This window comes from Arvicanthis niloticus, chromosome 9 (assembly GCF_011762505.2).
Source record: "Arvicanthis niloticus isolate mArvNil1 chromosome 9, mArvNil1.pat.X, whole genome shotgun sequence".
Classification (NCBI taxonomy): domain Eukaryota; kingdom Metazoa; phylum Chordata; class Mammalia; order Rodentia; family Muridae; genus Arvicanthis; species Arvicanthis niloticus.
This window is the reverse complement of record NC_047666.1, coordinates 60,842,330-60,856,863: the sequence shown is the minus strand read 5'-3', so window position 1 is coordinate 60,856,863 and position 14,534 is coordinate 60,842,330. Positions and strand designations below refer to the sequence as shown.

General features: G+C 41.1%; 1 protein-coding gene across 1 annotated transcript; it reads right to left on the bottom strand.

The window, feature by feature from the left end:
- Nucleotides 1-498: 498 nt before the first annotated feature.
- LOC117715377 (C-type lectin domain family 4 member A-like) lies at nucleotides 499-12,926 on the bottom strand. The gene is made up of 6 exons (XM_034512164.2): nucleotides 12,555-12,926; nucleotides 10,155-10,268; nucleotides 7,087-7,188; nucleotides 3,864-4,015; nucleotides 2,878-2,993; nucleotides 499-1,281 (listed from the first exon to the last, which is right to left on the bottom strand). Exons 1-6 carry the CDS (start codon nucleotides 12,658-12,660, stop codon nucleotides 1,134-1,136), a joined length of 738 nt encoding a protein of 245 aa, XP_034368055.1. The 5' UTR covers nucleotides 12,661-12,926; the 3' UTR covers nucleotides 499-1,133.
- Between the last annotated feature and the right edge of the window lie 1,608 nt (nucleotides 12,927-14,534).

The window sequence follows — 14,534 nt, the reverse complement described above, 5'->3', positions numbered from 1 at the left end:
ACCCCGGAATTATTGTGTAAATTCTCTGGAAAGTGAACTTGTAAATCTGACAACACTCGAAACCAAAACTTGCATAAAAATAACTTGAATTTGGTTATGGTCAAGAAATAAGTGGCTAGTGAGAGACTCAGTTTCGGCAACTCTGGAGGATACATGGTGATGGGCATGTGTGGACAAAATATGTGTGGAATCTTTACAAGTAAATTTCTCGGGAAGAAATATAATAGCAATTTCAAGGAGCTGGGTATCGGGAGAAATAATAGGGTTTTAATAGTAAACTGAAAATTTCAGATCAAAGATAAGTTCTGGGGATCCAAATGTGCACTGATCCTGGTGACAACAGTCGATGATATTGTAGTGTGTATATGAATTTTTTTAGGAAGACCTTAAGAGCTCTTACTACACAAACACAGATAAATGGCCACCGTCTTCAGTAACTGTGTTAAGTAACCTGTAATCATTTCCTAGTATATACACACATCACATCACCACATCGGGTACCTTAAGTATCCAAATGTTTATTTGTCCATTCTACATCAACAAAGCCGAAGAGGAAAGACCAACAGCGGACGGAGGGCAGAAGCACATCATCCAACCAGTGACTAAAGCCTCTGCAGCCAGACAGATGTTAGGAGAGAGACACATGTGCTTTCTGTGTGCACTAAGGGGTCTCTAGCATAGTGTCTGGCATGGAGAAAAGGCTTGCTTTATGAATGAGGAAATGAATGAATATGTGCAAAAGCGAGCTGGTGCTCTCATAAATAGAAGGATCAGTTACCTACCTACCTAAAATTCTGCAGACATTTCTTACACATAGAGAATTTACTAAGAAGCTGGGTGGTAGTGGTGCACACCTTTAATTCCAGCACTCCAGAAACAAAAGCAAGATGATTTCTGTGAGTTTGAGGCCAGGCTCATTTGCATAGTGAGTTCTAGGACAGCCAGAGATACATAGTGGGACCCTGTCTCCAAAGACAGAGAGAGAGAGAGAGAGAGAGAGAGAGAGAGAGAGAGAGAGAGAGAAGCAAGTCCCTGTTAGATCCCTAAGAGGACTGAATGAAGAACTTCCTAGTTGTCTCTATAATCACAACTTCCACTCCAATCACATCGTGTGTCTGTTGAGAAGGCTTCATTCATAGGTAGAGTCGCATCATCTCACAAACCAACCTATGATTACCGTCACAAGGGGCGACACTCCAGCCCCATCCTTTAACGTTTCGATGGTAACTTAGCACAACACACAATTCTGTGTTGCCACTGGGTTCGTCTGAGTGCCAGGATCTGAAAGAGAAAAAGATAAGGGTAACTCTCTCAGTGATGCTTTGAAAAGGCACTAGCGGGCTGAAAGCTGGGAGTGGACTTGTGGAAATCAAGGTCACGTGTGCCCAAGTCACTCCTCCACTGCTCACGAAGTTTCTCCTCTACTTGAATCTCTGGCGTTTCCCTTGACAGCTGAGGCCACAGCAGACAATTATCACACCTTACTGGATTAGATATTCACCAGCAAGCATCTCAAAGGCTCACCTTTATTTGATCCTCCTTACATCCTGTCTAAGGCTTTCTTATCAAATGAAAATATTTCACACTGGTACCATGAGCCAATTGTTTGATCCTTTTTTTTAAATAACATTTTTATTTATTATTTGAAAACATAATACAATATATTTTGATCATAATCTTTCCTGTCTCCAACTTCTTCTGGATCCTCCTCAAACCTACTACTCACCCAACTTCACATTCTTTCTCTCTTTTAAAAAAAAAAAAATATATATATATATACAAACAAAAAACCCAAAAACATAGGGTCTTTTTTGGCAACTACTCCTGAACATGGGGCCTGCCCTGGAGTGTGGTTGATATACCCAGTAACACTCCATTGGAGAAAAATGATTTTCCTTCTTCAGAAGCTATCAATTGGGAATAACTTGTTGGTTAGGGTTTGACTTTGTGCCCACTTCCCCTTCTCTGTGCTGAGATTTTGTCTAGCGTGAGCTTGTGCAGGCCCTGTACATGCTGTCTCAGTCTCTGTGCTCTTTTAAGTGGAATGACTTAGAACCTAAGGGACTAATTAAAATATACATATCTCCTATTTATTATACCTTGAGCAAGTAATTAAATTTCTGATATTCTCAGTACCTTATCCTAAGATTTGGGACCACAGTTACCATCGCCATATATTTCACTCTATAGATAGAAAGACCAAGATGATGATAATACACTAAAAAGTAAGTTTTAAAAATTTATATATTAAAAATAAATAAGCCTATCTAGGGATGCTTTGCTTTTGAGAAATATCGCCTTTTAATAATCAATTATGATTGTAGCATGAATTTTTTATCAAGATATAAACAGTGAAAGGGCACAGAAAAAATTTACCTAGATCTGAGGGCCATGGTAGGATACTCTGAATCAATTACTGAGATTTTTCAAATTCAATGTCCTCATCTCTAAAAGAGGAAATGGTAATGTCCCTCATAATATGTGATTAAATACATTAACAAGCCAGGCCATGGTGGCACACACCTTTGATCCCAGCTCTTGGGAGGCAGAGGCAGGACGATCTCTGAGTTTGAGGCCAGCCTGGTCTACAGAGTGAGATCTAGGGCAGCCAGGGCTACACAGAGAAACCTTATCTCAAAAAAAAAAAAAAAAAAAAAGATACATGCATGCATACATACATGCATGCATATATACATACATACATACATACAAACATACATACATACATACATACATACATACATACATACATAAAACAATAATAAAATTACTGAGCCTAGTACAAAGCAACTAAAACATGCTAGTTCAGTCCTATAATCCAACACATTAAATTCTCTGCATGACACAGGGCTCAGGACTCCTCAGCTCTAGACTTACGTGGCATTTTGATCGTATGGCGTCTGATCAACCCACTGCCATTGTCCATGGCCTTCTGGATCTGACAGCCCCAGATAATAAGCAGCATGAGGGTTCAGAGTGTTGGTGATGAAATCCTAAAAGGAAAAAAAGAAAGAGAAATCAGCCTGGGTTGTGTAGGTTGGTTAGTGAGTTTGTCTGCTTGCTTGCTTGCTTGCTTGCTTGCTTGCTTGCTTGCTTGCTTGCTTGCTTGCTTGCTTGTTGGGCTATTGGAAATTGATGTCTACTGGGAAAGGGACAGTCAACTTCAAGGATGCAGCCTCCTGATAGGCCATCCATGTTCCCAAAGATGGCCCTACATTCATGTACACACTGGCAACATTGAGTGTACTCAATGGATTTAAAATAATTTTTAAGAACACATTGTGTTCTTAATAATTAATAGAATAGAGGTTGGGGGACAGGAGACAAGTTGGAAGGGAAAGGAGTGTGGAGGACTTGATCAAATATTATATACATCTGTATATTTAACAATAAAATACTTTCTTCTTTAATTATTCATTCAGGTATAGGAATGTGTAGGGATAGCATGGTCATTGATACAGATTTACAACACAGAATGAGCAAATCAGAGTTGCCAGTATGTCAGTGTTTTTAAACATGGTCTTTAAATCTATATTAAAAATGTGCATGTATATTTTTACAAGTACAGGATAACATTTCATCTGAGTTCTTTATGATTACACAAATATAAGAAGAAAGGAACAGTATGTAAAATTTGTCACTCGAGGAACCCCACTCGCATTACATATAAAAGCAATCTCTATCCTCAATCCTAAAGAATTACTAGCTAAGCCTTACTTCCTTTCCTTACTATGAGTTGGAAAGCCTTTTCTGATGGAAAGCCTTCTGCTACAGCATCAACACCCATGTCAACAAAACTCCCTTTTAATAGAAACAAGCAGACAGTACGGCAGGCCCAGACCCCACTCTCTCCCAGGATGCACCTGCTCTTCCTGGCTGCGGATCACCAACAGATGAGCACCCCTGAGGGAGCATTTCTCCTCACTCTTATTCCAAGATGCAGAGTCACTGGAAGTGAAGTAGCAGCGGGAACCAAATGGCTTCCAGTTCTTTGGACAACAGCTCCAGATTTTGTCTTTATTGGAAGGAAGGGAAATGTAAGTACAAAGCACAGTATTTAAATAAGGCAGAACACACACATACAAAAAAAAAAAAAATACTGAGGGCTCAGAAGAAAGTAACTCATCATGTCAAGAACCAGAAGGATGTCAAATTCAAAACAAAACAAAAGAATAATATATAGCAAGAAGCAAGGTAAAACACCCCTCCACTGTAAACTCCCCTCCAAGACTCTGGTAACCTCATGAAAGAGGGAGTGGAAAGAATGTAAGGGCCAGAGGATGGAAAGGAGTGTTGATTTCTGGACATGACATGACTACTGTACATTAGAAACTCATAATGGTGGTGAACCACTCAAGACGGAGCCCATCACCTACCCTTTCTAGAGCTCAGCAGTTAAAGGTTGCAGAATGAGGAAGTCACGTTCTTCAGTGGTGTAGCCACTGATACACTGCCTTTATCAAGTAATTAACTATCCCACCCCACCCCACCATGCTGGTGTGGCTCCCAGAAAGAAAGACAGGAGAGTAAGAGGAAGAAGTAAGAAGAGGATTTGGAACAAAGAAGGATCTTGGTGGGAACGCACAGAGGATTAAAAGAAGAGAATGGGAGACTTTGATCAAAGAACATTATATATGCATAAAAATATAAAAGAATATTATTAAAGCAGAAAGATAACAATAATGTTAGAATTTTCTGAACAAGCTTTAAAGCACCCATGATAAAAGAGCTTCAGTGAGCATGATAACCTATGGGGTGCAGTCGTGGCATGAATACCTTGGTGGTAACCAACACCTTTCTAATTGGACTTAAGCTCCATTCAACAAGAGGGAAATCATGCCTGGAACTAGAAATCTATCTAACTATCCAGGGCTAGTGAAGTCATAGATCTTGGAGAAGAACCTACAACTACCACCTTATTAAACCAGCATAATCCCTAACTATACTCTAAATGTTTATCCTTATACCCACAGATAAGTGTCCTCACCCCTCATCAAGAAGACTTCTCTATGCAACACAAGCAGATCATTACTGAAAACCACAACCAATCAAAACGCAGAGTTGTGGAGCCCATTCACAGAGGATACATCTACAAAACAACTCCAGCACCTAAGGCTCAGGGATCCTTTCAACAAGAGAGGGTGGACAGAGTGAAAGGCTGAGAGGAACAGGGAGTTTGCTATGAGATTGTGTCTCCTAGAAACAGAAGCTACACTTGTAAAGTCTCCCCAGCATGACTGCCTAAGCATGAGCTGAAAACAAGGACGACAATAGACGAGCTAACATGGATGGGGTGTGAGGCAGGGAGTCTACAAGGTCTCAACCCACACAAAGAACTATAGGCAACTAAGGAATACTAAGAATGGGAGAAACAGTCTTCCTCGGGGAAGAATATACCCACTGGTTCTCTAATAACAAATGGTCAACCCTGAAAACAAGCATACCCTTAACATTATACATAATGACAGGTTGTACTTCAAGGAGAGCCTCATCTATATATGATAGATAGATAGATAAATAGATAGACAGATAGATAATATACATGTAACTATTACATATGTAACAACAAAATTTAAAAAAAAAAAAAAAAAAAAGGCCATAAATTTGAAAGATCATGGAGGGGTATATGGGAGGGTTTGGAGGAAGGGAAGAAGGAAATTATGTAATTATATTATAATCTCAAAAAATAAAAGAAATAACTTTAAATGCTTTAATGAGAAGATACAGCCATCTTGGAAAAAACTAAAAGCCAGAAAAGATGCAGACATCAATAAGAATCAAAATCAAATGCTTTTTTTTTTACTTGAAAAATGCAAAGGATGCACCTAATTCTGCAAAGACTTGATCTAGCAGGGTGGGGGGGGTCCTGGGGGACTGGAGCCACCCTCTCGGAGGAAAAGTGGGGTTGGCAGGAGGAACCCTGGGAGTGGGACTTGGAGGGGGGCAGCGTATGGGATGTAAATACATAAATAAATGTTTTAAAAATCTGTATTTAAAAATGCAATAACCTTTTCCATTTACAATAGATGGCACTGACGGCAGAATGGAGGAGACAGACAAATCAATGAATTGTCAAACAAAATAGTGAAAAAAAAAAAACTTAACAAAAATGAAATACACAAATAAAAGAAGCCTCATATCATGATCCCAAATGTATACATAGCAGATAACACAGGACCAAGATATGAGAAGTGTAAACTGACACATGGAAAAAGAGAAATGAGACATTCTTCCGAGGCAGAGAAAACCACTCAGAAAAACAGGAAGCGTGTAAAAGGGCACTGAAGATAATTCACAAGTCAGTAAATGAGATAGAACAAGAAAAAAATCTTAGAACTCATGAGTACACTTCTAAATAATCTATATATCAAACATCAAGGTGTATTTTTACAACATATTTAACTGGGCTGGGGATGTAGCTCAGTCAGGGCATTCACCTAATGAGCAAGAAGCCCTGGGTTCCGTGCACGGCACTAATAAAACCAAATGTGATCGTGAACACTTGCAATCCCAGGACTGGGGAGGTGGAGGCAGGAGGATGCAAAGTTTAATGACATCTTCAGCTACATAATACATTCGAGACCAGCCTGGGCAGCACGAGACTCTATCTCAAAATAAAATTGAACTGAACAAAAATGAAAATACAATGTGTCAAAACCTGTAGGACACAATCCTTCAATAAATAAGAGGATGCAGGGCTACACAGGGCAATGGCTGAGAGAAGGCTAAGGACTGAGTCTGTGCATCCTGAGTTTAGGAGCCTTTTTAAATCCCAGAAGGAAGGAAACAGATTGTTGAAAGTGAAACGTGGAAGGGCCAGAAGGACCAACAAGGTGTGGTCCTAAAGCACAAAGGTGGAAAACACACAAGCATGGAATCACAACACAAAATAAATGTCTTCGGGTGCATGTAGGTACCACTGATTAAGTACAGTAATGGGTGGAAAAGACAAATCTCATTTGCATAAGAATTGCCAAATATTGCATTGCTAGGTCTAATGGCTAACAATCCACTTGTTAGCACGCTGTCCTGGAAAGGCTTACACTTGACGTTTGACAAATGAACTCCAAACACATTAAGTTTTACCTTCCACAGATGAGTGGTTTTTTATACAATGCAATTTTGCATGATTCAGTTGGTTTAGACTATTTTTTTCTTCAAGGAGATCAGAATACATCTGAAACAAAACTGGAGGGAAAAAAATAAAAGATACTCATTTTCCTGGTAGCGTTATAATTTTACTGTTTACTCATTTCTTCTCCCCCGCCCCCACCCAACCCACCTTTTTTTTTAATGTTACTTGTTTCTTTGAGGCAGTGTCTAGCTATGCACCCCAGACTAGTCTCACCCAAGTTCCTGCCTCCTCATCCAGAGAACTAGGAGGCATGAGCCCTCACACCCAGCTCTCAATCAGTGAACCAAGACTGTCATGTTAATCCCAACTTAAAACTAACTCACAGACACAAATTGTGCAGATAGGAAACTGGGGGTGATCTTGGAGGAATTAGGGGAAAGAATGTGGGTGAATACAATCAGAATACATTGTATGAAATCCTCAAACAACTAATAGAAATATATTTTAAAATAAAAAAGAAGGAAATACACATGTCTATGATTTGTAATGAACATGTTCTGTTCTGTTCTGTTTGTTCTGTTTTTCTTTGACTAACTGATTTATATCTTTCAAATTGGGGTCTTTTCTCTTTCCCCATTGTGTCCTATGTGCTCCTTGACCCACCACATCCTGGCTTTTGCTTCTATTTCACTAAAACCATCCTGACACGATGGTGCCTACCTATACTCCAAAAACTGCGGAGGTGGAGACAGGAGGATTGCCAACTCCAGGCAAGCTTAAACTGTGTATCAAGTTCAAATCCAGTCTGAGCTACAAAATGGTACAATGATTAAAAAAAAAAAAAAGTCACTGAAATAGACTATCAATATCCAGGGCACTTATTGTCTGCCTTGCTCTTGGACTTGACCACAGTTTCTTCCTTCTCAGCTCACAGGACACTGCTGTTTGGCCTCGCTTTTCTTGCCATCACTTCTTATTGTCTTTCATCCACCCCTCTAGAGGTGCAACACTCCCCACTGCCCAGTCACTATCCTTCCTTCTCATACTAAACCCTCTTTCCAAGTGATGGGCATATTCCCATGGTCTCGCCTGCTGCCTGAATGTGGAGGACTGGAAACCCACAGATCTTCCCTCCTGACATGCAGATAAGTACATGCTCACTGAACATGACAGATGAAGATAAACTCAACACGCTCAAAACCCAAATCTGTATCTGCTATCCTCACCCTGTTTTGTCCACCTGTGTGAATGCCTTCATCACAGCTAAGTTTGCCAAGTCTGGGTGTTGGAATGGCTTCACTTCTCAGCTTCCTTCATCCCAGATCTTAATGTTCACCAAGCCTCTTCCTCCCAGGCTCTATCTCCTTTACCATCCTTCACAGACCTTGGGTCAGTCTCTGCCGGGTGTTGGATTCACTTTCTAGCTTTTCTCTTGACCTCTAGTTTTCTCTATTCCACTTAGACACCAGTCTGACAATGCACTTCTGTGGGTCTAATTTGACTGTTTCAATTCCCTGCCTAAAGTTCGTCAGTGGCTTCTCCTGACTGTGACACACTATAAAATGCTAACAATTTTTAATATTACTACATCCATGCTTTATCTGGCCATTCACTCATTCAAAAGCAACTCTGGCTACTTCCAAGTTGAGACTTTGAGAGGCATGACTGACTCTCACTCTCCGTCTCATGCTCCAAGATGTTCAGTGAACAAAGATGGACTATCCTGATGAATGAGAGAACTGTGGTCATATTGCTCCTGTAGTCCCAGGTGACAGTCTCTTCCTTGGAAGCTATGTTGCATGCCTGGCCACATGCATGAGGATGGCTGAGCTCCAAGGGCTTCAGGAGCCTCCTAGCTGATATCAATATAATCTGCCAAGCCACAGAAGCATGAAACAAATGGCAAATCTATAGAACTTTAGAGCTACTTGTTAAGAAGCAAAAGGTACATGGAAGAAATATCTAGTGGAAAAATGCAAACCCTTTTTTTGTTTTGAAAACAAGGTCTTACAACATAGCCAGGCTGGCCTTGAACATACTATGTAGCCCAAGATGCCCTAGAATTTGCAAACCTCCTGCCTCAGTTTCCCAAGTGCTAAGATTATCAGCATGCAACACCATGCCAGCCTAGATTTTTTTTTTTAATGCTGACACAGCACTTTCCCTATTCTACCACCTATGACCTCATTGCTTCTTCACTTGGCACTGTGTATCCCAAACAAGCTAGTTCACCCTTGGCCATCTCATACTTCTGGCCCATCGCTGGCCCACACAGGCCTAGATATCACCTCCTCCAACCCTACCTCAGCCTCCTGTGCTCACACCCTGCCTGTGCAACACTTCCTATACAATTTTGTAGGTGTCGATTCACTTGACCACTCTCTAAATGCTTTAAGAACTGGGCTATTGTTCTCTCTAGACCCTCTAACACACTGCCCAGCACACCGTAGATGGATATTACTAATTATTGAAGGGAAAGATAAAATGCACAAAAATATGCTTATTTTTTGACAAGTTGCCACCATGTAGCCCTGGATGGCCTGAAACTATAGAGGTCTACCTGTTTCTGACTCCTGAGTGCTGGGATTAAATTAAAGGCATGTGCCACTATGCCCAGCCTTGTCTTTAAATTTTCTAATAAATTCTGAAAGCTAACCTTATATAGAAGTCCTCTATTTGTTAAATTGGCTTAGATCTCACATAGTCTGGAGCAGGAACAAAATAATTAGAAGGAGTTCCACTAGAACACTGTCCCAGGAATAGCTTGGTCCATGTCTTCTCATCCCCGAACTATTCCAAAAGATGAGTGTCTGTGTGTCCAATGGGGCTGGCTTCTAAATGCTGCCAAGGAGACACAGCTTCATCCTCGGTACTGGATTCCAATGTAGAGGTCCCAGTCTGTCACTTTGTGACTCCAACAAACATGCACATGCTTCTCTAGTGAGAATGAATGACTTTTACAGAAAAGTCATTCTGCAATTAATTTAAACTTCCCACACTAATAATTATATGTTTCTAATGGATATGTCTCCCTTTGTGAGAGACAGACAGTGCTTACTTATTCCATTGGCATACTTACCAATCAGAGCAACAGAGAATAAGATTGCCAACAGCAGGAAAAATATCAAAAAAGCAAGAAGCAGTGTGGGAAAGCCAGGATTACTTGTGTGAATGGTGGTCTTCTTTGGGAGAGCTAAAGGGAAAAATAAACTAATTAAATCAGTAATGAATTATACAGTTCCTCGTCTTCTCCCTTTTCTACCATATTATATTAATAATACAGACTCTTGTACTGTAATTATTTTTCTATTTATTTGACAATATATTGAAACTTTAGGAAATTAGTTTGTATTTTGGGGATAATTTTATCCTGAAGGGGTCTTTGAGAGCCTCTTTCTCCACCCATACTGGAGACAGAAAGCAGAACCTCACACATGCTGAATGCAAGCTCTGTTACTAAAGTTACACGGGTCTATACTATTTCTGAGAGAATGTTTTTTAATTATTTGGATATTTTAGCCAAAGAGTGGATGGAGTTTAGGGCCTCTTGTAGAAGAATAGGAGGAAGGATTGTGGGCCCCAAAGGAGATAAGAACTCCACAGGAAGACCAGCAGAGTCAACTAACCTGGACACCTAGGACTTTCAGAGTCTGAACCACCAACAAAAGAACATACACAGTCTGGGCCTCCCTGCTTATAGGTAGCAGATGTGCAGTTTGGTCTTCCTGTGGGTCCTGAACAACTGGAGCAGGGGCTGTTCCAAAAGCTGCTGCTTGTATGTGGGATATGTTCTACTAGCTGGGCTGCCTTGTCTGACCTCAGTGGGAGAGGAAGAACCTATCCTCATAGAGACTTGAAGTGCCAAGGTGGGGGTGGGGGAAATACCCTGGGGGACTCTCACCCACTCAGAAAAGAAGGAGAGGAAAGGACTGTGGGAAGAGGTGACTGGGAGGTGGGCAGTAAGCGGGATGTGAAGCGAATGAGTAAAAATATAAAATTTAAAAGAAAAAACCCAATATGAGAGAAACAATGATCTCCATTGGATAGACATGAAAGCACAACTTTCTATCACTGATAATAACTCATTAATATCGGTATTTGAGAGACATGTGTGAGTGTGTGTGTGTGTGTGTGTGTCCCTTTATGGAGTTTTAAGGTGTATATACATGTGAGCATATTTCCCCATATGACTGACATATCACAGTCACTTATTTCTGCTCTGTTATTTTCATGGACATTTTTCTATCACCATATTTTCTTCTTTAGTATTTATTCTTTACTCTGACTACATAGTACTTTGTTATATATAGAAACAGTCTCCCGAACTGCCTTCAGTATTACCATGAAGCTTGCAATAATAGCTAAGTCTGGATAAGCATACTTCTCATGTTTAGGATATGGTCTAAGGTTATCTTTTTAGCTGTCTCTTGATTAGAAACTTTTCTGGGTTGACCGGAGCTGAGGGGGGAAGAGGCATTGAAGAGAGGGAGAAAGAACAAGAGGGTAGTGGGAGGGAGAGGCAAAATGCCGCAGGTGCTTTCACACTTGGTGAATTTAGATGTGTGCGTATGTGTGTATTTGTGTGTGTGTGTGTGTGTGTTTGTATGTATGTATTCCTGTGTGTATTCCTGTGTGTATATGCCAGTGTATGTATGTATTCATGTATGTATGTGCATGTGTGTATGCATGTGTGTGAGCATTTGTGTGTGTTTGTATGTGTGTGTATGCATGTGTATCCGTGTTTGTGTGGGGGTGTATGCATGTGTGTGGGTGTGGGTGTGGAGAAATAGATATGTGTCATAAAAGCAGAAGGGAGGACTATTTCTAAAAGGAAAGGGGTGATCAAGAGAGCTAGGAGGGAGGATGGGGTAGGGTTAGGGATGTACACGAGGGATAATGATGTCTGTATAAAATGCCACAATGAATCAAATGATTGGTTTACAAGCTAGCTAAAAAAAAAATTTTTAAATAAAATTCTCTCAGAAATAGTATAGACCCTTGTAACTCTAGTAACAGAGCTTGCATTCAGCAAGTACAAGGGCCTGCTTCCTATCCCCAGTATGGATGGAGAAAGAGACACTCAAACTCCCCTTCAAGATAAAACTATCCCCCAAATACAAACTAGTATCTTAAAGTTATGACATGTTGTTAAATAAACAGAAACCCAAGTAATAAATAACATTATTTTCACAGGTAACATCGTTTTACATAGTCAAAAATATGCAGTAGAACTCAGACTTTCTCTAAGGACAGTATCCTGAACTCATTTTTTCGCCCGGTACAAGGCAACAAGCCCTTCAAAGTTACTTTACAGACAATTCAACCTGCTAGATTGTCTCCTGTCCCACACCACAGCCTCTTAGACAGACAGTACCAACCTCCCCCAGGCCTTGTTCATAAACACCTTCGTTAGCCCCACCATTAGCTTAGACCACCAGAAAATGAGGATGTATTGTTCTGGGGGTGCGGGGAGATTTACCTGAAGATGAGTCTGAGTTGGCACATGAAGAAGAGTCTGAGATGATGCCTGAGGAAACAGGTTGATTTTTGAAGTTCACATCAGTATAAATGTTTGGTAATGCCATATTGAGAAGAGACCTACTTTCTTCAGGGAACCTGTGTCAGTCTTAATATATTTTATATAAACAAGAAATAAACATGGTAAGAAATTATCCAGCATCAAGGAGAAGGTGCAGAGGCACTAAACGGGCAAGCACCTCTGAGAGTACAGCATGGAAATTTAAAACCACAGGGTGAAACTCTCTGGGCCACAGAGATCCAATACCCACAACCAGAAAAAAAGAATCACAAGCTTCAAACGCGTTCGGCATGGATATGCAAACACTGTGAAAAGTGGCCTGAACAGGGAAGAGAAAGAAATAGGAAGGAAAGGAAAAAGAGGAAGCAGGCATTTGAGAAATCTGCCCTGAAACCCATGCTCTCAGCCCTCCGCAGCAGAGTTTGGGCACTTCCACACGCAAACGTGATTTCTACAGCCAGCATGAGCTATAGCTGCTTATACGTAGACATCGCTCCATTCCCTTTAGCCGAACAGCCAAGTTCTGACATTACTTTCTAAGAGGCTCCTTGACCTCAGCACCTTTTTGGCTCTATAGAATGTGCACCACTGTAAGACAGGGCAGATTTCCTAAGTCTCTTGGGCTCCCAAAGTCTGCAACCTGTGTTCCTTCATCTTGAGAGTAAGGAGCTCCTAAAAAAAAAAAAAAAAAAAAAAAAAAAACAAGCCAAAGCCCTGGGGTGGCTCTGGACTCTCTCTTCTGCTGTGTCAAGTACCCACCTCTTCTGGCGGTTCTTCTGCTTTCTCCAGATTATTCTCCAGCAGACTCTGGAGACTGGCAGACTGTGCCTAGCTGTCATCTACCGTCTTCACTCACGCTATGTGCTGCTTTTGAGAGTTTCCCTGGCCCGACACACACACACACACACACACACACACACACACAATGCCCCTGGTACATGCACCCCACACAGAGGCTGAGATCAATTCTCCCTAGTGTCTCAAGTTTGTTCTGCATCTTCTCAAGAACATGAGGGGCTCATGGCACTGGGAGATTAAACCTTACGTGTCTTCCCTGCGGAGTCCACACAGTTCTTAACAACTCAGGAACAGGAGGAGGATACGCTTCCTCAAGCTTGGCTGTGAAGTGCAGGTACACACACACACATGTGCACGTGCCTGGAACACACAACATACCACAGTGTGGAGACGCTGTGGGGCTGGAGGAAACAGGCCCTCCTTTAGCAATGTGGCAAAGTTGTAATAGACAAGAGAAGCCACAGAAAAATCCCAGAATTAGATACCTGAGGAGTGGCAGGAGAAAAAGGCCAAATGCTAGGAAATCAGCAGCATTCTTAGAACATCTAAAGGATCAGAAACAAACACTAGGTAATTTAAACCGAGAGCTGTGAAATATTTTTAAAGATATCCAATAACTACCTCAGAATAAACCAATGGGCCATCCACCAAACCAAGGGAGGCCCAGCCCCGGGAGGAACTTATCAGCGTCCACCCAAGAAGGCAGTGATGGATGGTTAGGCACAAGGGGCCTACGGCCGTACCTAGTGCTAATATGTGGAATTTCTCCAGCGAAAAAGAACCATCCTGGGATCCCACATTCAAGTGCCCAAAACCGTCAACCCAAAATCACAGCTCTCACCACAAGGGAAGTGAGTGACAGTTTATTCTGGAGTCAAATATGAGTGACACTGATGTCGGGACACAGAGTCGTACTCTTCCCAACGCCATGTTCTAACGTGCTGCTGACATTCATAAAGTCTTTACAGTTGTGGAACGAAGCAAAGGCAGCAATTGTCCCTAATGGGGGTGACTTAAAAGAAACGTAAGAATGTTTCAAAAGAGTTCAAAAGTGAATTCAAACAATTCAAAAGAATGATAATGAATATGTTCAAATAAGTCAAAGTGAGCACAAACTCCCAG

Bases quoted from the DNA above. Each gene is read 5' to 3' on its own strand.
- LOC117715377 (XM_034512164.2), bottom strand. From the start codon at position 12,660: ATGGCATTACCAAACATTTATACTGATGTGAACTTCAAAAATCAACCT. The intron at 10,269-12,554 runs GTAAATCTCCCC...TTTTCCCTTTAG, and splicing joins CAACTCAGACTCATCTTCAG to CTCTCCCAAAGAAGACCACC. The intron at 2,994-3,863 runs GTGCATCCTGGG...TTTTCCTTTTAG, and splicing joins TCCGCAGCCAGGAAGAGCAG to GATTTCATCACCAACACTCT.